Raw genomic sequence first — 25,945 nt, forward strand, 5'->3', positions numbered from 1 at the left:
AGATACCAACCATCGAACCTCGGGCAAGTAACATACCGATGACAAAGGGAATAACATATGTTGTCATAACGGTTCGACCGATAAAGATCTTTGTAGAATATGTTGGAGCCAATATGAGCATCCAGGTTCCGCTATTGGTTATTGATCGGAGAGGTGTCTCGGTCATGTCTACATAGTTCTCGAACCCATAGGGTCCGCACGCTTAACGTTCCATGACGATTTTGTATTATATGAGTTATGTGATTTGGTGACTGAATGTTGTTTGGAGTCATGTATGAGATCACGGACATGACGAGGAGTCTCGAAATGGTCGAGAGGTAAATATTGATATATAGGACGATAGTATTCGGACACCGAAAGTGTTCCGGATCGTATCGGGTAATTATCGGAGTACCGGGGGGTTACCGAAACCCCCGGGGGAAAGATATGGGCCATATGGGCCGTAAGAGGGGAGCATACCAGCCCACAAGGGGTGGCGCGCCCCCTATGGAAGTTGGCCGAATTGGAAAAGGAAAAGGGGGGTTCGCCCCCCTTCCTTTCTCTCTTCTCCCTTCCCTTTTCCCCCTCCGGTAAGAAGGAAAGGGGGCCGAATTGGGAGGACCGCATGTAGGATTCCTTCTACTTGGGGCGCCCCCTTGGCTGCCTCTCCTATACTCAAACCTATATATATGAAGGGGGGGCACCGCTAGAACACACACCAACGTTTGTTAGCCGTGTGCGGCGCCCCCCTCCACAGTTTACGCCTCCGGTCATATTCACGTAGTGCTTAAGCGAAGCCCTGCACGGATAACTTCACCATCACCGTCACCACGCCGTCGTGCTGACGGAACTCTTCTACTTCCTCGACAGTTTGCTGGATCAAGAGTTTGAGGGACGTCATCGAGATGAACGTGTGTAGAACTCGGAGGTGCCGTATGTTCGGTACTTGATCGGTCGGAATGAGAAGAAGTTCGACTACATCAACCGCGTTGGCAAACGCTTTCGCTTTCAGTCTACAAAGGTACGTGGACATACTCTCCCCCTCTCGTTGTTATGCATCTCCTAAATAGATCTTGCGTGAGCGTAGGAATTTTTTTGAAATTGCATGCTACGTTTCCCAAGACCCAGTCTGGTAGGGAATTGTGGGACATCACCGTTGCAATAATATGTATCCCAAATTCATTGTACCCATGGGATGTCCATCTTATTGAAAAACTTATATAGGAATTTAGCAGAGCTTTATTGTGAATTCTAAGATCCAGAATAGCAAGCCCTGCAGCTGATTTTCACAGTCATACCTATTCCCATTTGAGTAGACATTTCCCATATTTTTTTATTCCATTGCCATACCACAAAAATGCTCTGCTAGATTTCTCAAAGTGATCTAAAACAATGAGTGGTACTCTAATGCAACACATAGCAAATATAGGTAGAGCAGTTATAATTGCTTTTAAATGTGTGAGTCTACCAGCATATGACATCATAGTGGCAATCCCAGATAATCTTTTGTCCAGCCCGGAGACCATTGGCATGAGGTCATCCACTCTAGGTCCGGTGGATCCCATAGGCAGACCTAGGTATGTAAAAGACATACTTTCTCTTTTGCATCCCAATATGTTGGCAAGCTGTGTGGCTCTTTCATCAGATGTGTTGATGGGGACAAGGGACGATTTGTGATAGTTAACTTTCAACCCTGTGAAGTCAGAGAAAATCTGCATAATTCCCATAACATGTGAAATTTGCTGTGGATCAGCAGGCATAATTATTAAAGTATAAGAAAATTGTACAACATGTGTGAGAAAAAGTTGACATAAAACATGTTGGAAAGAAATATTAATCATGTATTTCAAAAAAAGAAATGCATGTTAACAATGTTTTATATGTTTACCAAAAAAATGTATAATTTGTATGGAAAAATAAATTGGCATCAAATTATTTTTTAAAAATGTTAATCATGCATTTGAAAAACGTTAAACATGTATTTAAAAGTTTACCTATGTATACAAAAAAAAATGTGTACTTGTTTATTTGAAAACAATTGACATTGTATTCAAAAAATTGTTCAATACATGTATTAAAATAAAAATGTTCATCATGTTTAAAAAATTATGAACGTGTATCAAAAAAATGTTTCACGTTTACACTGAGAATGTATATTTTGCACTTCAGATAAATATACATGTGTTAAAAAAACCAATGAAAACCAACAAAAAAAACATAAGCAAAGAAAACAGGTAAAATGAGAAAGAAAAAACATTGAGAACCATGAATGAAACAAAATAAAACCGCTGAAGAAACAAACGAAAAACCAGTAAAAATCAAGAAAGAATGAGAAAAAACCCGATGAAAAACAGAAAACTAGTGAAGAAAAAAAATACGAAAGGAAAAAGGAAATGAAAATGACACAGCAGTTGTACCTGACGAAATCGATCGCCGGGGAACGAAAAAAACACAGACAAAAATGGGTCGGCCCAGTAGCTACACGTGAGGTGAAACCTTCAGTGAGATGGAAGACGCACTCGCATTGAGCGAGATATAGACTTCACGGTCTTTTTCAGCGCGACGGTGAGAAGAACCGGTCAAGGTTTCTAGCACCCTGGATTGCGTTTCGAGGCTCCTGGGTGAAGTGCGCCTTTGAGTAACTGGGTTGTTTTTCCTTTTCGCGTACGACCCTAATAATGCAACTTTTGTAACGTGCCGAGTTCCCTTAGCTCTGCGTCCAGCATCATGGAAGACCCTCCCAGAAGAAAGGCAACCTACCTACTGGAGTGAAATGTTTTCCTACCCACCACGCCATGCTTTAGGTCTTTTGTACTGGACCATATGTCGCGTAAAATTATTATGAGTGAACCTTTCTCTGTGGGGACGTTATGAGTGAAACTGAATGAATGGTCCCTGTCTTGTGCCTCCAGATTTGGACATTCAGTCAGGGAGCAGCAGGATTTCGCGGTCACGAACAGTTTTACCAGTATGGGGTAATCCATCTGGATGAGCCGTGCAGCCTGATTTGAGAAGATAACGTGTTCGTCTGGGCACGCAAACTCAGCTTAAGAGTGACGTGTTAACGTCAGTAAAGCTTGCTCGTCAACCATGCAAAGCCGCTCGGCATTCTTGATTCCCATAGAAACCGCCATGTCACTTCCCAAGAAATACTAGGCATGGACTAATAATCTTTTCCATTTTGCACCGAGAAATCATGCAAACCTGAATTCAAGAACTGAACGGTACTACGTGGCGGGTCCAGTCAAAGCGTCGGGATGGATTTGGATTCTCAAAACGACAAGAAAAACCGCACCTCCCGGTCTCCCAGATGACCCGTCACACCACGAAACCTGTATCGGGACAGCTCGGCCGGAACAATCAGCATCCGAAGCGAGCAGGGAAAGCAACCAGCGAGCGCGCGAAAGACGACTGCATGCAGAGCCAGAGCCGCCTGCCGGCACGCCGCCGTACTGCAGCCCCGCAGCGACCTGTCTGCCGGAGCAGACACGCAGAGCAGGGGGGCCCTGGCTGCCTGCCCGTCGATCGATCAGCGACGATGCATGCAGCGTCCCGTTTCCCGAGAGAAAACGCCCCCCCGCGACTGCGCAATGATTGGTGCCCGCGGCGGCCACCGGTCCGGTCGCCCGCGCCATGCCGCACACGTCGCGTCCCATGTCACCGTGCCTCGAACGGCACGCGCGCCCCCACCCCTGTCCCTCGCGTCGCGGCGAGCACCGTCGCGTGCCCCGCCCCGTCAATTCCATGTTCCCCCGGCCCAGCGGCGGGCGGGCGTCGCCTTGCGCGCGCTGGCGCGCGGCGCCATTGGCCGGGGACGGGAGGGGGTCCGGCCTGCCGGCCTCAAAAGAGCCGCCCGGCCCAGCGCCTCCCTCGCTGCATCGACCGCGTCCTTTTCCCCCCTTTCCCTTTTCTCTCCCATTCAGGGCACCTCGGCTGGGTTCGCGAGATCTGCTCGCACCGCACCGCTCGCTTCCACGGGAGATATTCTCCGGCCACCACCACCACCGCTAGGCAACAAGAATATACTGCGCCGGTGCGCCCCACCATCGCTAGGCGGTCATGTATTGAAGGATCTGGAAGAGGTGATGCGTACACCTCTTCATCATCGGGTTGCGTGATCTGATCGGGAGGACTACCATTTTGGCGGTCAATTAGACCAAATTTTCCTTTCACTAGCTTGTCTCCCCGCTTTGCCTCTTTTCCTTTTTCTGAGCCATGCCTTTCATGCTCTTGTCACATACTCTTGCAGTACCACCCTGCTGCTTTTCCTTTGAGCAGGCTGCATAGATACTCTTGCCTTGCCTTGCCTCATCATAGTATAAAACGAGGCGTGCCTAGGCCACCCTGGTGTGATACGTAGACACTGACCCGCCATCTCGGGCTAGCAAGCAAGCTAGGCATCCTTCCATCCTCCGGTCGGCAATGAGGAAGGGCAGCGAGTGCACCAGGATCAGCCCGGAGACCACCACCAGCGGCAACCCTATGTTCTCCCGGCAGGCGAGCAGGTCCGGCGCCCGGACGGAACGGGACGCCTGGCCAAGGCAGGCGCGCGGCGGCTGCCGCCTGCTGAGGACCGCGCGGTGGACGGCCGCCAGGTTCTACCGGCGCGCGAGGGTGAGCGTCGTCACGGCCTTCTGGTCGGCCCCGAGCAGGAAAGGTTCTTCCAGTTCCACTTCCAGTGCTGCTTCACGCTCGCCGGAGTATACGCCGGCGAGGAACAGCAGCAGGCGGCAATCCGGGCCGGTGGTCGTCGCCGATGACTCCCACAAGAGCGAAGCCGTGGAGGAGTGCATCAGGTTCATGAACTCCTCGTCCAGGAAGTACCGGTAGTTTTTCTGTGATTCTATTTACACCCTCTGCGCGGATGCTAGCGTCTTCCCCCCTGTAATTTCCCCCCCTTCTTGATCTTGGCCTTTCATCTGTGTGCGCATTTGATCTAAGCTTGTGGAAATGATACGTACGGCCGGATGCATCTTTCTAATCTCTTCTGTGCTCTGGAATCTGCCGCTGTTACATTCAACATTTGTGCTTGTCAATATTTGTCACCTTGTGCGAGCCCAGCCACCAACGAGCTAATTTCTGGTGTTCTCCAACTTCAGATTTTGTCTTGTTAATTTTGAATGTCGCAATAATCCAATAGTTTGATCTTTCTGAGAAAACATGCATCCCATCGATTTTCTGTTACAGAAACGCCTTGATCCAATAGAGTTATCAAGATACAGAAAAAAAAAGGTGCATAAGAATGAATGGGAGATTCCCAACGTACCACCCATAGCGCAAACAAAATCATGGCAAGGCACATCATAGAGCAACCAGATCATACCCCTGAGAAACATTGCAAAAAAAGATTCATAAATGTGTGCTGAAAAACAAACAAACTAACGCGACAGCAAATATATTTGTACAAGATTTCTCGATTTACATTTTAGAAACAATAAAACATATGAAGCACGTGAAAAATTGCAATGTATAACAAGAGAAAAGAAGTTTTTTTTTTGAAACAAGGCAAAGGATTTGCCATTTCATTGATTAAGAAGAAGGTTTAGACAGGCCACGAAGTGGCAAGAAATAAAATCTACTCTCGCGGCATTACAACACTCAAATGCTTGGCGCCCGCCAACGCCCAAAGCGACACCTCCTCTTTTATCTTACTAATGACGACCATCGTAGGTGCGGCCGTGTTGCGAAAACCTCTAGCATTGCGCTCCGTCCAAATTTCCCAGGAGATAAGCATCATTATTGAGGCGAGCGTCTTGGGGGATTCAGAGCGAAGATATACGTTTCCATTCCACCATTCCCACACCGAGCCCCTCGCTGACCAAGTAGTAGCATGAGTGTGATCCATGCCAAGCCAGCGAAGAATATCGTTCCACACACGAAGGGTGTAGCGACATTGGAACAGTAAGTGGGCTGCCGTCTCAGGGCTTTGCTTGCAAAGCGGGCATAGCCCGCAGTTGGGCCACCCACGTCGAGCAAGGCGGTCTGATGTCCAGATTCTATCTTGAAGTACAAACCATGCGAAAAATTTGCACCGCGGGGGAGCCCACACCTTCCACACTGATAGGACCATGGCCGACGTAGTTAGGCCCTCAAACTGCGCCTTGTAAGCCGAGGAAGCTGAGTACGATCCGTCCTTGGTGAACTTCCAAATAATGAAATTCTCCACATCCTCATCCAGAGTGACCGAGTCAATCTTCTTCCAAAGTGTGACGAACTGGTGGACAGAGAAAAGAAGTTTTAGATTGAAGTTAACAGAGTGTCCTTTTTACCCGCAAAATAAACGGAGTGTCATTTTGAACAAACTTGTGAAGCCTGGACTACAAACATTTGCTCCAAGCATCCAACATGTAAACCATTCATTAGCACATAAAACTTAGTGCAAATAATTTAACTTATGCCTGACATGTATGATTGTTGAGGTGGCATGGTTGCATGGATAGATTTTAATGCATTAAATGTAACTTACGACCACATATACAACTTGTCGATGTGCATGGCGAGAGAAAATAGATAGTGAGTTAGTATTCTAGAATTGAGGATTATGATGTAAAATATTAACTGTGTAAGTTGGTATCCTGGAATCTAGGAGTAAGCAATAACTAAATCAATGTACAGTTGATTATTTGGTTGAAGCCAAATATTTTTCAAGAAGATGCAAGAGCATTGCGTGTTCTTTTTTACGAGGGGACATTGCGTGCCTTTTGTACTAAGATAGAAAGGTGACTCACAAATATGTTATATATGTGCCAACACAAGCGATAACACCCCCACCACAAAGATAGTATACAACCAAAAGCCGTGTCATGCTGCGATTCCTCCACTAGGTACTAAATAACTGATTCACTACATCAAATTGGATACGTTGTTCTAGTTGTTGGAAATATGCCCTAGAGGCAATAATAAAATGGTTATCATTATATTTTTTTGTTCATGATAATTGGCTATCATTCATGCTATAATTGTATTAATCGGAAACCATAATACATGTGTGAATACATAGACCACAACATGTCCCTAGTGAGTCTCTAGTTGACTAGCTCGTTGATCAACAGAAGGTCATGGTTTCCTGACTATGGACATTGGATGTCATTGATAACGGGATCACATCATTAGGAGAATGATGTGATGGACAAGACCCAATCCTAAGCATAGCACAAGATCGTGTAGTTCATTTGCTAAAGCTTTTCTAATGTCAAGTATCATTTCCTTAGACCATGAGATCGTGCAACTCCTGAATACCGTAGGAATGCTTTGGGTGTACCAAACGTCACAACGTGACTGGGTGGCTATAAAGGTGCACTACAGGTATCTCTGAAAGTGTCTATTGGGTTGGCACGAGTCGAGACTGGGATTTGTCACTCCGTATGACGGAGAGGTATCTCTGGGCCCACTCGGTAGTGCATCATCATAATGAGCTCAATGTGACTAAGTAGTTGGTCACGGGATCATGCATTATGGAATGAGTAAAGTGACTTGCCGGTAACGAGATTGAACAAGGTATTGGGATACCGACGATCGAATCTCGGGCAAGTAACGTACCGATTGACAAAGGGAATTGTATACGGGATTACTTGAATCCTCAACATCGTGGTTCATCCGATGAGATATCATGGAACATGTCGAAGCCAACATGGGTATCCAGATCCCGCTGTTGGTTATTGGCCAGAGAGCTGTTTTGGTCATGTCTGCATGATTCCCGAACCCGTAGGGTCTACACACACTTAAGGTTCGATGACGCTAGGGTTATAAGGAAGATTTGTATGTGATTACCGAATGTTGTTCGGAGTCCCGGATGAGATAGCGAACGTCACGAGGAGTTCCAGAATGGTCCAGAGGTGAAGATTTATATATGGGAAGTCATCATACGGTCACCGGAAATATTCGGGGGTATACCGGTATTGTACCGGGACCACCGGAGGGGTTCCGGGGGTCCACCGGAGGGTCCACCTGCTCCGGAGGGCCTTATGGGCTATAGGTGGAAGGGAACCAGCCCCTAAGTGGGCTGGGCGCCATCCCCCCTAGGGCCCATGCGCCTATGGGTTGGGGGGGGGGGGGCTATAAAGGGGGCGTCCCCCTTGCTTGGGGGGCAAGCCCCCTCCCCCTTGGCCGCCCCCCTCTAGATCTCATCTAGAGGGGCCGGCCCCTTCCCCCTTCTCCCTATAAATAGAGGGGTGGAGGGAGGGCTGCAGCACCACATCCAAGGCGCATCCCCTCCCCTCCCCAACACCCCTCCTCCTTCGCATGAGCTTGGCGAAGCCCTGCCGGAGAACTGCCACTCCATCACCACCATGACGTCGTGCTGCTACTGGAGCCATCTTCCTCAACCTCTTCCTCCTCCTTGCTGGATCAAGGTGCGGGAGACGTCACCGGGCTGCACGTGTGTTGAACGCGGAGGTGCCGTTGTTCGGCGCTTAGATCGGAATCCGCCGCGATCTGAATCGCTTCGAGTACGACTCCTTCATCTGCGTTCTTGCAACGCTTCCGTCTCACGATCTTCAAGGGTATGAAGATGCACTCCCCTCTCTCTCGTTGCTAGTTACTCCATAGATTGATCTTGGTGATGCGTAGAATTTTTTTAATTTCTGCAACGATCCCCAACACTAGTTTCTACTAGTAGATGCTCTATTATCGCCATTATTGGTTGCCCAGTTTTTCAAAATAAGTAAATTATTACATTCTTAAAGAGAAATAAGGATTGAAGTATTTGACATCTTATGCAAATTATGAGTATGTATTTGAGACATAAAGTTGTACTGTATCGAGCATTTGCATTCGAAGACACACATACCAAACATATAACAATATTATTATAACATTCAGAGAGGCCTTACATAAAGAGGTTCAAAAATATATAGACAAAGCCTCTTGTGCACCACAGTCCAACTCATGTAACCATTATTTCTTGCTCTGACGAAGAGAAGTGATTAGCCGCCCATACCAAGCAGACACATATACATAATTTCATAGAGTTGACTACCTATCTGTTCAGGGGTACAGGGTGACCAAGGACTCCGGTCTAAGGCCAAACATGCAACATAAAAATATCACCCATTTATGCTCTAGTCAAAGAAAGGGTTTGTGTTTGTAAATAGGATTGTTCATCGGCCATGCTCTTTTGTTGGCTAGTTAAAAGTTGTTGTACATGATCGCTCCTTTCCCAGTAAAAAAGGGGGAAAGAAGCCTGGGTTAATAACTGAACTTAAGTCAGGGTCACGTTTAACGAATGTTGTGGCAAAGTCAAAAGATAGGAATTAGTTCACAACCTCAATATAACATAAGAATCGGGCTTTGGAGCAACTTATATGACCACGTACACAAAAAAAGAAATAAATACATGACGCAAACTAAAGCTGAAAGGGACTTGTTTCCAAGGAGAAGATTGCTCTCTACTGATTCTTCTGAGTGAAATTAGCCATGTTGCACTAAGTTGTGTTGAACATGGATCCGAACAAGTAGGGTCATCAACCTAGCATTTACGTTGTACCATTGTCAAAAACAAATTTTAAACTTAACAACTGCTCTTCTCAACAATGTTTTGATAGGCTCCACTCCCCGTTCCCTCCCTCGGTCTGGATAAGTCATGCTTCGTTAGACAACATGTGATGCTGAGACGGGGATAACGAGCAAAGTGCTGATAGATATTGGACATTGGAAGCTCTTTAAATGTGTAGAGCTAAGTGTAGTGCGGTATAGTAGAAGTAGACACTTGTATGCCCCTCCCCGACTCCAATACGTAGGCACTACAGAAATTTTAATCGATTCTTTTTATGATCGAGGTGGAATTGAAGACCCGCCTTACTAATAATAGGGAGGGGTCCCTTTCTTTCCCATCCCTACCTGCATCCGTGAAGCTATAACTGCGGATGGTAATATCTAACACATGAGACAAAATGAAGGAATGGGAGAAAGCGAATTTGATGATTTAATAGATGATTGCTTGTCGTTGCAGCCAGGATCACATAAAAAATGATATGTTTATAAGTGTGTAGAAGAAATTGCATTTAACATGCGAAAAATAATACTCCTCCTGTTCCATAATATGAATTGTATTATTTAACTAGTCAAACACAATGTTTGACCATGTTCTTAGAAGAAAAAAATGTCAATATTTATAATACCAAATTAGTGTCATTGATCCATCATAAGTTGTATTTTTTTATTTACTGTTGTAGATGTGATATTTTAATCTGTAAACTAATCAAACAAAAAAATATTTGGCTTCTAAAATAATAGTACACCTCATATTTTGAAATGAATGAACTAATTCTTTTAAACGTCTAAGAGAACTCCTCAAGCGTGAAGTTACACACTGTCGTAGAGGAACCTAAAATAGTTCATTCATGTACTCCCTCTGTCCTGGAGTATTCAAAGCATGTTCAAGACCATATATTTTAAAAATCATAATCAATATATTTAAAAAATATAAAATGCACATAATAAAATGTTTTATATGTATACCCAAAATGTACAATGTGTATGAAGAAAATAGACATCCAAACGTATGTTTAAAAAATGTTGATCATGTATTTGAAATTTATGAACAGCCGAACAGGTATAAAAATATATTCTTTATGTATGCAATGAACAACGTGTATGAAAAATGTAGACATGTGTTGAAAATCGAAAAGAAAGAGAGAAAAGAAAAATAATTAATAAAAACAAAGAATAGTGGTGAAAACGAAGTAAGAACCAGAGAAAGCAGAAGAAATATAAAGATGAAAAGAAACCAATGACACCAGAGAGAAACCACAGAAGAAAATAAACTCGGGCACATATACAGCTCCATTCCTGTGGCGAGACGTAGATATGTCTCGCGAAGGGCGGTAAATAGTATTGGCCTTATTAGCCGATGGACTATGAGCGTGCTAGAGATGGAATCGAACCCGCAACCTATACGGATACACGCAAAGTGGTAGCCTCTCCGCCTATGGAGTTATTTGTGACAGATTTGTAGAGTGAATATTAAAGAAACTACATTAAGCGGCAAAAAATAAAGCAAGTTCGTAAAATTCCAAAAAACTTGTGGGCGAGGGATCGAAACTAAGGTTTTGTGTGTAAAATGGCAGCTCGGGTGTATATGAACTATAATACGCGGCAGATTAAAACTTTTTAAAATTAACTAACGTGATTTTTTAAAAGGATTTTTGAAACAAAAACATTATTTGGGTACCTCAAAACAATTTAAAAACATATAGGAACAAAAAATGAATACGAGAACATTTTTCAAAAGTATAAACTACTTATTGAAAACTCAAAAGATTTTCTAAAAACAAATAACAAATTTAAAAATTGAATATTTTTCGAAATTACAAGCTAATTTTATAAAACTCGAGCATATTTTAAATTTGTGAAATATTTCCATAAACAGGATCCATTTTCCAATTTTTGAACAAATTTCAAAAGCTTTAGAAATTTATGAATATGTGAACAAATTTTGAAAACAGGATCACTTTTCAAAATTCCCAAAACATTTTTTAGTCATGGGAAAAAATTGAACGTGTGAATATTTATTGAATATGTGAACAAATTTTGAAAATATTTTCGAATTTGTTACCAAATTTGAAATACAAGATGATTTTTTAATTCCTGAACATTTTGAATTTGTGAACAAAATTTCGAAACAGGAACATTTTTAGAAATTACCAAACATTTTCGAATTTGCGAACAAAATTTAAACATGTGAAAATTTTCTGAAATTTTCAACATATTTTGAAAAAGGGAACATTTTTTAAACAAAATACTTTTTGGTTTGTGAATTTCAAACATATTTGAATTTCCAAACATTTTATGAAACAATGAACAAGATCTCTACATGCGAACATTTTTAGAATTTATAAATAAATATGAAATAGGAACATTTTGTGTAATTCGAAAACATAATTTTTAAACATGAACAATTCTTGGACCACAATTATTTTTGAAAAACCAAACTAGAATTTGAAACATGAACAAAAATGTTGCGAACATTTTTCAAAATAACGAACATAACACAAGAACAATTTTGAAAAAAGAAATTCTAGTTTTTTTAAATAATTTGGAAAGGCGAACTTATTTTGAAATCTATAAATAAATTGACGAACATTCTTTTTGAAAAGGGAACATTTTCTGAAATTCCAAAACAGAATTTAGAAATACGAACATTTTCTGGAATGCGAATATTTTTTGGATTCAGAACAGAATTTGAAAACACGAACTGGAATTTGCAAAAATAAAATAAAATAAAAACTGCCTAACAAATTTCGAAAAATGCGAAACATTTTTTAAATTTCCGCACATATGTTGACAAACAAACTTGAAAAGTAACCAAAAAATAAAAAAGGAAAAGTAAAAAATGGTATAAAAAATTGACGCTCGAACATTTTTTGAAGAGTTATGGAAATTTTAAGCAAAAGCATTCCCAGCATTCTTACAAAATAAACAGAACTTTTTTCTGAAAGAAAAATTATATTTCGAAAATCCCAAGCATTTTATGAATTTATGAACGTTTTTTGAAAAATGAACATTTTTTTTGAAAATTTGAAGATTCAGAACAATTTTTGCAAAGAAACTTAGTTAAAGAAAGATACAATCACCTTGAAAAGGAAAAAAGAAACAGAAAACGAAAAAAAGAAGAAAAAATAAAGAAGAAAAAGAAACCGGAAAAGAAAAACGAAAAACAAAAAAATTAGAAAAAACGATATAAGAAAGAAAAAACCAATTCAGTGAACCTTCTACAAGGTTCCTAAAACCGGTTGGCTAGTTGGCTGTGCACCGTTCCTGTGCAAAGCGCCGTCAGTTTGACACAAAGAGCGTCAAATAGATATTACCTCCTTTCTGGCGAGATGAATCGTGCCTCTGCAATAACTGGGCCAGCCCGTTGTCGCGTATTCTTCTTTAGTATTTTTTTACGCTCGCTCGTTTCTTTTTTTTTTATTTTCTACTTTTTTTCCGGTTTTCTATGTTTCTTCCCTGTTTTCTTAAGTTTTTTGTTTTCACAGTTTTTCATCAGTTTTTATGCTTCTTTTACGATTTTCACTAGTTTTCCTTTTCTTGCTGTTTTTCTTTATTTCTTTCTCTATTTTAAGAGTTTTTTATTTTTTTTATTTTTCGTTGTCTCTTTCTTAGTTTTTGTCAGCTTTCTGTGTTTCCTTTTCAGTTTTCATTGTATTCTACTTACTGTACTGGTTTCTTTGGGTTTTATTCGTTTGTTCCTTTTTTTGTTTTTTCTTTGTTTCTATTTTTCGTTTCCATTGGTAGTTTCTTTTCTCTTTTCATAAAGAATATGGAAACTGTTTATACATGTTTAACATTTTGTTAAAATACGAGTAACATCTTTTGTATACATATTGAACATTTTTTGAATCATATATTTTTGATATCAAATTTTGTTATACATATTCTAAGTTTTTGTATACATCAGGATTCAGGAATATTTTTATACATACATTTCAACATATACCAATTACATGGTTAACATTTTTTAGTGATTACGATTCTGAAGACTACTTTTCGCATACACATATACATCTTGAAAATTATTAATATACATGTTTAATATTTTCAATTACAAGAACATGTTTAATATTTATATACATGTCTATCACATTTTTTTATTGTCTAATATTTGCATAGACATATTACATTATTTTGATAGATCAATTACACTTTTTGTACATCTTTAACATTTTTTTAATACATGATCGGAATTATTTCAAACGTGTGTTTCTATATGTCTACTTTTTATTAAACAATTTTACACTTTCTGTACATAAGGAACATTTTCATATACGCCTTAGCCATTTTCCAAATATATGCTTAATATATACTCATTTTGAGTATGTTACAAAAGAAACCTTTTTATACACATTTAATATTTTCCTAAATACATGATTAACATTTTACAATTCTATGTGTAAAGTGAATTTTATAATAGATATATTTATAACATTTTGAATCTAAGAAAAAGAAGAAACAATAAAGCAGAAAACAAGAGCAAAAATTGAAAAAAGCGAAGAAAAAAAGCACTAGAGCCCTTGGCCTCTGCTGCGCGACATATTCTGGGCGGCTGCTTATAGCGATGCTCCCCTATGTCTCACTATAATCAAGAAATAGTCGCACCCCATAATATTAGCTGTGACTTGTGTCAAGTACGAGTGTGACATCTATTTCTCGCATTAAGCGAGACGAGAGGTTACTCTAGCGTCAAACGCTACAGTAACGAGCCAGCTCAATAACGGGCACCTAAAACAATAGAAAGCGAAAAAGGAAGGCGCGCTCGTGGGATTCGAACCTTTCTCTACCGCTTGATTGCACTGGCTGCTTGCCATTAGGCTAGACTAGTAGGTCGGACCTACTAAATTTTAATCGAGCGGGGTTTCCACTATTTCTTCTCTGTTTTCCCCACATTTTTTTGTTTTTCTTATTCTCTGATTTTTCTCAGTTTTCACTCTACATTTTCGTATATGTCAAAAACATTTTTTTAATAAGGGATCAACATTTTTTGTATACATGTTCAACATTGTCCGAACTCTTATCCAACATTTTTCCGATACTTGTTCAACATTTTAATACTTATTTTAACATTTTCTAAGTACTTGCTCTACATTTTTCAAAAATTTGTTGAACATTTTTAAATAGTTATTCAACGTTTTAAAAATACTTGTTCAACTTTTTAGTACCTATTCCACATTTTCAAATACTTGTTCAATATTTATCAAATACTCTTTCAACATTTTTAATACTTATCAACATTTTCAAAAATTTATTCAACATTTTTAATACTTATTCAAAAAATAGAAATACTTGTTTAACATTTTTTTAATACTTATCCAACATGTTTCGAATGTATTTTTGAAAAGTGTTTTTTATATATGTGGAATATTTTAATTTATAAATGTAAATAAGAATAATAAATAAAAAACAAGAGAAAGATTAAAAAAACAGGCCATGTCCTCCCGCGTGAAAGGGCCAGGCCATCTGGGCGTCCACCGACGCGGGGCTTCCTCCTGTGCTCGCGTAAAGCGAGAAATAAGGGTGCCCTACAGCCACCACACAAGGCCCGACCCATTGTAGTGTACAATGGGCTTGCCCATATATTGCTAAACTACTATAGTGTACCATGGGCTTGCGTGCTATTTTTGTTTTATTAATTTTTTAGTGTATAGCGCACTTTTGTCGTACACATACTAGTTGCCCAGGCAGGGACACATTTGCGATGTCCACAACACACTGTACTTCCTATATACAGTACATGACAAAAGAGAAATAAAAAAATCATCAAAAGGCCAGGAAAGATGAAAAAGTCGAAAATATAAGAAAGTAACAAGGAAAATCGAGGAAATAAAAAAATACAAAGAAAAGCTAGGAATAAAATCCAACATGGCTTCTCATCTAGCAGCACGCTCGCTCGCTTTCTCAGAAGCCATACGTTGGTCTTTGGTGTCACACAAGTCCTCCTAGGTACCCTCCACAAGTTACCCCCCTAGATACTTGCTCCCGGCAGTGGCAGGCGAGCTATAGTGTACCCTCCTGCACCCCCGAAGGGCTATATGTGCCATCCCATTGTGGCCTTTTCCCGTCTCTTTCCCATCAGTTTTGCAGAGGGTCTAGAACCTTCCCTCCACATGCCGGTTTTATCCGGTTTTCCTTGATATTTTTTGTTTTTACTTTTTATGATAGTATTTAATTTTTTTGAATCAGGTTAATATTATTTTTAAATTTTGAAAAATCGCTAACCATTTTGAATATTGGAAACAAAACCTGAGATCATTTTGTGAATTCACAAAATTTCAAAGTCAAAAACTTTTTTAGAAGTCATGAACATTTTATTAAATCACGCATATTGTTGGTAATTTGGGAACATTTTAAAATAAATAAACCTTTTGAAATCCAGAGAGATTTTTAAATTTGATAGTATTTGATAAATTTAATAAGCATTTTTGAACTTTGGTACATTTTTTTCAAATTGAAGAGCATTTTTTTAAGTCATGGCCATATTTCAAAGCAGTTAACATTTTGCGTATTTGTGTTTTTCTTTGTAAAATTTTGAAAAATAGGTGAACATTTTGAAAATAAATCGTGAATATATTTTAAATTTATGAACATATTTCTATTTTGACAAAAATAAGTTCAAACCTAGTAAAAACTGAACCTAGTTTTTCTTTTAGCAAGCAAATGTTTTTTTGAAGCGAGTGTTAAGGAAATTCCGAAGTAAGGCAACCACCGAAATCACTAGTTAAGTAGTACCCCTTGCAAAGGTCACTCTCACCTCCTTGTGGGCCGGCTAGTGGCAATCTGAGGGGTTTCTCTTTTTTTTATCTAGATTTGTTTTTCAAAATGGTTTAACTCTTGAATCGTGTGTCCAAATCCCAACCCGATTTTACTGTTGGATTGTTTGTGTCGAAATCTTTAAAACTAGATCTCATGTTAATAAATTTTGATAAACTTTTTTCATGAAAAAACAGGAAAAAACCAATAGAAAAAATCATAGCCAGAAACACCTTTTCCCCCAAGAGTCAGAGATGTGTTTGCCGCGCAAACAATTTATGACTCCACGAGAAGCAAATTTGCGTCTCCTGGAAAGAATGTGCTTTTTCTGAGAAGCACAACTGTGCCTCCCGCGGAAGCAAACCTCTGCCTCCACAATAAGTAAATATGTGCCTATCGTGAAAGAAGAAAAAACGTGCTTTTCCCTTTCTAAGAAGCACATTGCGCCTCTCACAGAAGTAAATCCGTGCCTCCATAAGAAGCAAACAAGTGCCTTTCATGGAAGCAAACGGTGCCTCTGCAAGAAGAAAATATGTGACTCTCATGGAAGCAAAAAAAAACTCGTTTTTCCCATTGCCTCTCGCGCAAGTAGACATGTGCCTCCGCAAGAAGCAATTCCATGACTCTCATGAAAGCACTAAGAAATGTGTTTTTTCGCGCAAAATTTGTTTTCCTCCATAATCTCGGGAAACCCGGGAACAAACCGAAAAGCTGAAAACCCCCGCCTAATCCCTGAAAACATGTACGTGGAAATAAAAAACAAAAATGCCAACAGAGAGCCCAGCACGCGACACATGGCGGGGGCTGAGAACGTACCAAGTGGCGCGCTCTCAGCCCACAAAAGTGACCCTTGAGGGGCTTTCACAAGGGGCACCCCTTAGTTAGTTGCTTTCAACAACCACACGAGCGGGTGGAGGGGACCGATGCTATTGGACCTGAGCCATAGCATGAGGGCAGTCCCAGCGGTCGTATTTTTGCTCAACGTTCCACGCTCTAAATACCAAACACAAGGGTCTGACTATGTCTCGCTTTCTGCGAGACATTAGCCCTGCTTGCCTACAAGAGGCTGATAGTGGGCCGGCCCAGTAGTCATTTTGGTTCTTCATATCTTTTTACCTTTTTATTTTACAAATTAATAGATACATATATTCTTAATTTTTAAACGTGTTCATTGCACATTAAACAAATGTTCATGAAATGTAAAAAAGATGTTTGCTCAACATTCAGAAAATGCTTGTATCATTAAAAAATGTATGTGACAGTTAAAAATGTTTACATGTTTAGATAATGTATGTGATATTTTCAGAAAAAACTATACTACTTAAAATATTGTTCATGTAATTAAAAAAATGTTTTGTACCATTCAAAAAATGTTTATGCATCTAAAACATATGAATACGACATTTAAAAAATATTTCTACAATGTAACAATAATATTGCACAATTTAAAAACATGTTTGTACAATTCAGAGTAATCTTTCAACATGTATTTGAATTTTATTAAATGTATTAAAAATGATTCAAAACATGTACTAAATAATTACGAATGTGTATATAAACCTAGATATCAAATATAAAATTGAAAAGAAAAAAAATTGAATTTGAAAATATTAAACATGTCTAATAAATATTTCTGATGTATACGAATAATGTGCCATGTGTATGAATAAATTAGACAAGTTTTTAAAAAGTAAAAAAGAAAAAGAAAATACCAAATAAAACTGTTCCAAATCCAAGAAAGAACGAAAACCATAAAAGATTAAAGCAAATAGATAAAACCGAAGGAACGTCACATCCCTAGTTCTGGTAATGCACTAGGCTAGCCTTCATGTGTTGCATCATGTCTAAATTTGAATGAAACTTGAAATGAGGATTGCATAAACCCTAACACCACATTAACAAACTAGGTTCTACTAAAATATTTTTCAATGAACCCAAAATTCCCGTATCATAAATGGCGCACCACATTTGATCACCGTATGATTTAGGGAAAAAGGTGAACACCCTAACCATAAATGGAGCACATTTTTTCAGGACCGAAATGTGCTTTGAATTAATTCAAATGGTATTTGAATTGGAGCTATTTAAATACTATATATATTTTAGTAGCTCCAAATAATTTGAGACTAAAACGTAAAAATATAAAAAAACAAGAAAAGCAGAGAACAACCAAAGATAACCGCGTGTTGGGCGCTCCCTGAGGATTGTTTTTATTTTTCTGTACGCGTTTTCTGGTTTTAATTTCTTTTTGCTTTTCCTGTTTTGCCCAGTTTTCCCTATATTTTTAGGGAAAACATTGATGTTTTTAAAAAGTAAAAAATAAAGAGAAAAATACTAAAGAAAAATGTTGCAAATCCAGCGAAGAAAACCAGAGAACAACCAAAGATAACCCAAAGATAACCGCGTGTTGGGCGCTCCCTCTGGACTTTTTTTCTTCTGCGAGAGACACATATTTACTTCTCGTGGAGGCATAGATTTGCTACTGCAAGAGGCATAGGTGTGCCTCTCAGAAAGGGAAAAAACATATTTGTTTCTTTCCCGTGAGTCACATATTTGCTTCTAGTGGAGATACATGTTTGCTTCCATGAGAGGTAGAGCTGTGCCTCTCGAAAAGAAAAAAAACACATTTTTTGCTTCCATGAGAGGCAAAGTTTTACTTCACATGGAGGCACAGATTTACTTCCGCGAGAGGCACAACTGTGCCTTTCCGAAAGGGAAAAAGCATGAAAAAACCATGCTTCTAGCTCAGCTTTTTTCTTCCTTTTTTCGTGATTTGGATGCACGGTTTAAGAGATAAAACGTTTTAAATAAAAGAATCTACGGAAAAGGGAAAACTCTCAGGTTGCGGTAAGTGGCGCACATGCAATGTGCCACTTGTTGCAACCTGGGATGATGAGGGTGACCTTTGCATGGGCCAAGGGGTGTTGGAAATATGCTCTAGAGGCAATACTATTTGTATTATTATATTTGAATATTCATAATTATAGAGTTTATATTTTATGCTATAACTTCTATGATCCTGGAATATGCGATTCAGTGAAAAACTCATATGCACGTTTGGAATGATAAACGGTTAAATACAAGGTTCCTAGTTTTGCCTCTAGTACTAGCTCAAGTGTTGTTGGTGATCATGTTTTTCGGATCTTAGGATATCATTAAGCGTAACGACAATCCTAAAACAACATGGAGATTATGACGTTGGAAGAACGATCATATTGAATCGACCCAAACTTGTATGTTATGAATTGTAATAACACGGAGTGTTAACATGTGATTTTGCTTCTTAGACCATGAGAGTATCGTAGTCACTTCTTACCATACGGTAGACTTTGGGGTTGCTCAAATGTTACCTGTAATACGGTGATCATAGCGACAACTTTTCATCGGAAAGTTTGACAAGGGACTAGATAGATCGAGAGTGGGATTTTCTCCTCCGACGATGGAGAGATATTCTTAGGGCCCTCTCGGCGTGAAGGCATCCATCATCGTTTGGTTAGACACATGTGACTCATCATGGGGATGCGGGAACATGATAATGAGAAAGAAGAGCAAAATCGGTAATGAGGATAACTGTATATTGAGCATAGTGATGACTCAGGAGGATACCAATGCATCCCTGGTTTTGTGAAGTATCGCGAAGCAAAGGGAACATCACATGATAACCATAGGTTCACTCGAATATCATTTGTGTGCTCATAGGGATACACAGTTTCGCTGTCGATCATTGAACGAACAATTTTCGTCATGTCTATGAGTTACCGAACCTACGGGGTCACAAGCTTAAGGCAATCACGATCTGACGAGTATTAGTAGGAAGGGAGTGATGAGAATATATTTATGGAATTGTTTTATTAATATTTGGAATAGTTCCGAGAGGATCCTGAAGCGTTTCGGGGTCACCAGAAGGGTTTGGGAGAGTACCGTGTAATACCGGTATTATCGATAAATATATATAGGTGGAAAATGTTTGTCGGGGTGTTAATTTATATAAAAAATGGTATGAAAGTATTTAGAACAACTTTATATTTAATGTTATATCAACGGGCCTAAAAAGGCCAAGTGAAGGAAGGCAACTTGGGCCACAATGGCCCAAGTGGGGGGCGCCCCCTTCCCCTATGGAAGGAGGACGAATTGTGGAAGGGGAAGGACTCCCCTTCCCTCAGCTGGTGCAAGGGAGGGGAGTCGTTCTCCTCCTCTTGTCTGCCACCTCTCCCCGCCAACCTATATATACTTGAGGTATTGAGCTCTTTTGAACATACAAGTTTCAGAGCCTCCTCTAGTTCTTATAGTTCTAGTTGGTCCTAGTTGACTAATGAGATCTAGACTAATTGACGGTGTCCTAGTCTAGGGGTTCCTAGCCCAGCCAGACTAATGTATGGGCCAGACTACCAACCCATTAAGGAAGCATGACTCTGGACACCCTCGAAGTGTGGCGGCCAAAGACTTGACGTGTACTTCAAGCATATTTAGATTCAGCATGTATGTTCTTAGATGGCAACCGACCATGTGTAACCCTAGATACCCATGGTGCCTATATAAGCCAAGAGGATTAGTCCGTAGAGGGGATCCATCCATACACCCATTCATCATAGCCCTAGAGTTTAGACCACAACTTATGATCTCGGGGTAGATCTACTCTATACTTCGATACCTTCATAATATAAACAAGAGCATGACGTAAGGTTTGACCTCCATAGAGAGGGCCCATACCTGGGTAAATCCCCTGTGTGTTCTTCTCCTATTACCCATCAATCTGATCTAACAGCTCGCCCCCTACCCGAGATCTGCCGGTTTTGACACCGACATTGTTACAAGGTTTTGACAATCGATCGGCTCTGGCTGTCGACGATCTGCTAACAATTCCTTGGGCTTCATCACAGTTGAGAATAGTGAAATGTCGTTGATATGTCTGCAATGTATCTATAATTTTGTGTTGTTCCATGCTATTATATTATCCATCTTGGATGTTTTATATGCATTAATATGCTATTTTATATCATTTTTGGGACTAACCTATTAGCCTAGTGCCAGTTGCTATTTTTCCTTGTTTTGTATTTTACAGAAAATCAATACCAAACGGAGTCCAAATAGAACGAAAGTTTTTGACAAATTTTCTTGGACAAGAAGACACCTAGGAAGCTTTGGGAGGAGGCCAGAAGGGCCACGGATGGGCCACAAGCTCACAAGGCGCGCCGGGGGGGGGGGGCAAGCTTGTGGGCCTACCCAAATACTCCCTGTATACCATAGGGCACACGAAAAAAACTTTTTCGCTGCGCAAGCTTCTATTCTCGTGAGATCCCATCTTGGGGCCTTTTCTGGCACTCCGTCCGAGGGGGATTTGATGATGGAGGGCCTCTACACCAACCTTGCTTCCCTTATGATGATGTGTGAGTAGTTTACCACATATCTATGGGTCCATAGCGAGTAGCTAGATGACTTCTTCTCTCTCTTTGATCTTCAATACAATGTTCTCCTCAATGTTCTTGGAGTTCTATTCAATGTAATCTTGTTTTACGGTGTGTTTGTTGAGATCCGATGGACTGTGGGTTTATGATCAGATTATCTATGTATATTATTTGAGTCTTCTCTGAACTCTTTTATGCATGATTAAGATAGCTTTGTATTTCTCCCTGATATATTGATTTGGTTTGGCCAACTAGATTGATCTATCTTGCAATGGAAGATGTTCTTTGTGACGGGTTCAATCTTGCGGTGTCCTCACCCAGTGACAGAAGGGGTAGCGAGGCACGTATTTGTATTGTTGCCATTAAGGATAAAAAGATGTTTTTTACCATATTGTTTGGATCTATCCCTCTACATCATGTCATCTTGCTTAAGGCGTTACTCCGTTCTTGTTAACTTAATACACTAGATGCATGATGGATAATGGTTGATGTGTGGAGTAATAGCAGTAGATGCAGGCATGAGTTGTCACAGACGTGATGCCTATATTCATGATCATTGTCTATTTCTATCATATTATTTTCAGATCTATAAAATCAAAAACCCAAAAATACCTTGCTACAATTTATTTATCTTTACTTTATTTTCCACTTTTACTTATCTTTTGTGTCAATCTCTATCAGATCTCGCCCTTGCTAGTGACCGTGAAGGGATTGACAACCCCTTTTCGCGTTGTGTGCAAGTGTTAGTTAGTTTGTGCAGGTGCATCTATTGGGGACTTGTTGATACATCCATTTTGCATCATGCTTTTATGTTGATATTTATTGCATTATGGGTTGTTATTACACATTATAGCACAATACTTATGCCTTTTCTCTCTTACTTTACAAGGTTTACATGAAGACGGAGAATGCCGACAGCTGGAATTCTGGGCTGGAAAAGGAGCAAATATTAGAGACCTATTCTGCACAACTCCAAAAGTCCTGAAACTTTACAGAGAATTATTTTGGAATTAAAAAAAATATTGGGTGAAGAAAATACCAGTGGGGACCCACCAGGCAACCACAAGCCTGGGGGGCGCGCCCTACCCCCCTGAGCACGCCCCCTAGCTTGTGGCCCACCTAGCAGGCCTCCGGTGCCCATCTTCTGCTATATGGTGTGTTTTGACCTGGAAAATATCAAGAGAAAGCTTTCGGGATGAAGCGCCACCGTCTCGAGGCGGAACTTGGGCATAACCAATCTAGGGCTCCGGCGGAGCTATTCTGCCGAGGAAACTTCCCTTCGGGAGGGGGAAATCAAAGCAATTGTCATCGCCAACGATCCTCTCATCGAGAGGTGGTCAATCTCCATCAACATCTTCTCCAGCACCATCCCCTCTCAAATCCTAGTTCATCTCTTGTATCCGTTCTTTGTCTCAAAACCTCAGATTGGTACCTGTAGGTTGCTAGTAGTGTTGATTACTCCTTGTAGTTGATGCTAGTTGGTTTATTCGGTGGAAGATCATATGTTCAGATCCTTAATGCTATACAATACCCCTCTAATTAGGAACATGAATATGCCTTGTGAGTAGTTATGTTTGTTCCTGAGGACACGGGAGAAGTCTTGTTATAAGTAATCATGTGAATTTGGTATTCGTTCGATATTTTGATGATGTATGTTGTCTTTCCTCTAGTGGTGTTATGTGAATGTTGACTACATGACACTTCACCATTATTTGGGCTTAGGTGAAGGAATTGGGAAGTAATAAGTAGATGATGGCTTGCTAGAGTGACAGAAGCTTAAACCCTAGTTTATGCGTTGCTTTGTAAGGGGCTGATTTGGATCCCTATGTTTCATGCTATGGTTAGATTTATCTTAATTCTTCTTTCGTAATCACACATGCTTGCGAGAGGGGTTAATCATAAGTGGGAGGCTTGTCCAATCAAGGACAACACCCAATCACCGGCCCACCCACATTTCAAATTATCAAAGTAACGAACATGAATCATATGAGCATGATGAAAACTAGCTTGACAGTAATTCCCATGTGTCATCGGGAGCGCTTTGCTTTATATATGAGTTGGTCTAGGCTTTCCCTTTGCTACAAAAAGGATTGGGCCACCTTGCTGCACCTTAGTTACTTTTGTTTCATGTTTCCTGTTATGAATTATCTTATCACACAACTATCTGTTACCGATAATTTTAGTGCTTGCAGACAATACCTTGCTGAAAAACGCTTGTAATTTCCTTCTGCTCCTCGTTGGGTTCGACACTCTTACTTATCGAAAGTATTACTATAGATCCCCTATACTTGTGGGTCATCAAGACTATTTTCTGGCGCCATTGCTGGGGAGTGAAACGCCTTTGGTAAGGAAACATTTATATAGTGTGCTGAAATTTACTGTCACTTGTTAATATGGAAAACAATCCTTTGAGGGGTTTGTTCGGGGTATCTTCACCCCGAACGGAAGAAAAAAGAGTTGCTCCTCAACGTACTACACCTACTAAAAATATTAATTATGAAATTCTTTTGGGTATGATAGAAAAACTGCTAGCTAATCCTTATGTAGGAGATGGAACATTACATCCTGATATGCATCTAATCTATGTGGATGAAGTTTGTGGACTATTTAAGCTTGCAAGTTTGCTCGAGGATGAAGTCAAGAAGAAGGTCTTCCCTTTATCTTTGAAGGGAAAGGCATTGACATGGTATAGGCTATGTGATGACATTGGATAATGGAACTACAACAGATTGAAATTGGAATTTCATCATAAGTTTTATCCTATGCATCTGGTTCATGATGATCAGAATTATATATATATATATATATATATATATATAGGGAAAATCCATCCTACCACCCGGTGGTAGTTACCCCATATGTCTCATATACTATCATGTGGTACTATATATACTACTTTATCATTTTAAATATATTCGTATATTATATCTAAGATATTTCAAAGCAAGTTACATGAAAAAATTGCATATGAGCCCATAGTTTTTGTTATATTTGTGAAATACGTACATATTTGTACGTAAAAAAAAGCATACTCAAAACATGGTATATACTACCTAAAAATTAGTATATATGCTACCTAATCATTGTTATATAGTACATACTACACGTACATATTCTCGATTTTGATAGATACTACATACAACATACAAAACGCAGGTGGTGGTAACTATCACTGCTTGTAGGAAACATTTGTCCTATATATATATATATATATATATATATATATATATAAATTTCGGCCTTGTGGGGGAGAAGGTATCGCTCAAGCTTGGGGGGGGGGGGCTTAAGTCAATGTTATATTCATGCCCCAATCATGAGCTCTCAATAGAAATTATTATTTAGCATTTTTATGCTCGACTTTCTCGTAATGATCAATCCATGACCGATACTTCTTGTACTGGTTCTTTTATGAAGAAGACTATTGAATTCAAATGGGATTTACTGGAAAGAATTAAACACAACTATGAAGATTGGGAACTCGACGAAGGGAATGCATCATGTATAAATCTTAAGTTTGATTGTGTTAAATTTTTTATGGATACCGATGCCTTTCATGAATTTAGCACTAAATATGGACTTGGCTCTAAGATAGTAGCTTCTTTTTGCGAATCATTTGCTACTCACGTTGATCTCCCCAAGGAGAAGTGGTTTAAATATCATCCTCCCATTGAAGTGAAAGTAGTAGAACCTATTAAAGTTGAAGAAGAAACTATTACTTACAATATTGACCCTATTATTCCTACTGCTTATATTGAGAAACCACCTTTTCCTTTTAGGATAAAGGATCATGCTAAAGCTTCAGTTGCGGTTCATAAGAGTTATACTAGAACAACTACACCCCCTGAACAAATTAAATTTGAACCTGGTGTTGCTATGGTTAAAGATCTCTTGGTTGATAATATTGATGGACATGTTATTTACTTCTGTGATGAAGCTCCTAGAATTGCTAAACCCGATATTAAAGATAAACATAGACCTATTGTTGGCATGCCTGTTGTTTCTGTTAAAATAGGAGATCATTATTATCATAGATTATGTGATGTGGGTGCTAGTGTGAGTGCAATTCCTTTTAATTTATATCAAGAAATCATGAATGATATTGCACCTGCTGAGATAGAAGATATTGATGTTACTATTAAGCTTGCCAATAGAGATACTATATCACCAATTGGGATGGTTAGAGATGTTGAAGTCTTGTGTGGGAAAATAAAATACCCTACTGATTTTCTTGTTCTTGGTTCCCCACAAGATAATTTTTGTCCCATTATATTTGGTAGGCCTTTCTTGAATACCGTTAATGCTAAGATAGACTGTGA

General features: G+C 39.6%; 1 protein-coding gene across 1 annotated transcript; it reads left to right on the forward strand.

The window, feature by feature from the left end:
- The first annotated feature begins 3,937 nt into the window (after positions 1 to 3,937).
- LOC123065937 (uncharacterized) lies at positions 3,938 to 5,029 on the forward strand. The gene has a single exon (XM_044489121.1). The coding sequence runs from the start codon at positions 4,402 to 4,404 to the stop codon at positions 4,807 to 4,809; it is 408 nt and encodes a 135-aa protein (XP_044345056.1). The 5' UTR covers positions 3,938 to 4,401; the 3' UTR covers positions 4,810 to 5,029.
- Positions 5,030 to 25,945: the final 20,916 nt, after the last annotated feature.

The sequence above is a fragment of the Triticum aestivum genome, chromosome 3B (genome assembly GCF_018294505.1).
Source record: "Triticum aestivum cultivar Chinese Spring chromosome 3B, IWGSC CS RefSeq v2.1, whole genome shotgun sequence".
Lineage (NCBI taxonomy): Eukaryota > Viridiplantae > Streptophyta > Magnoliopsida > Poales > Poaceae > Triticum > Triticum aestivum.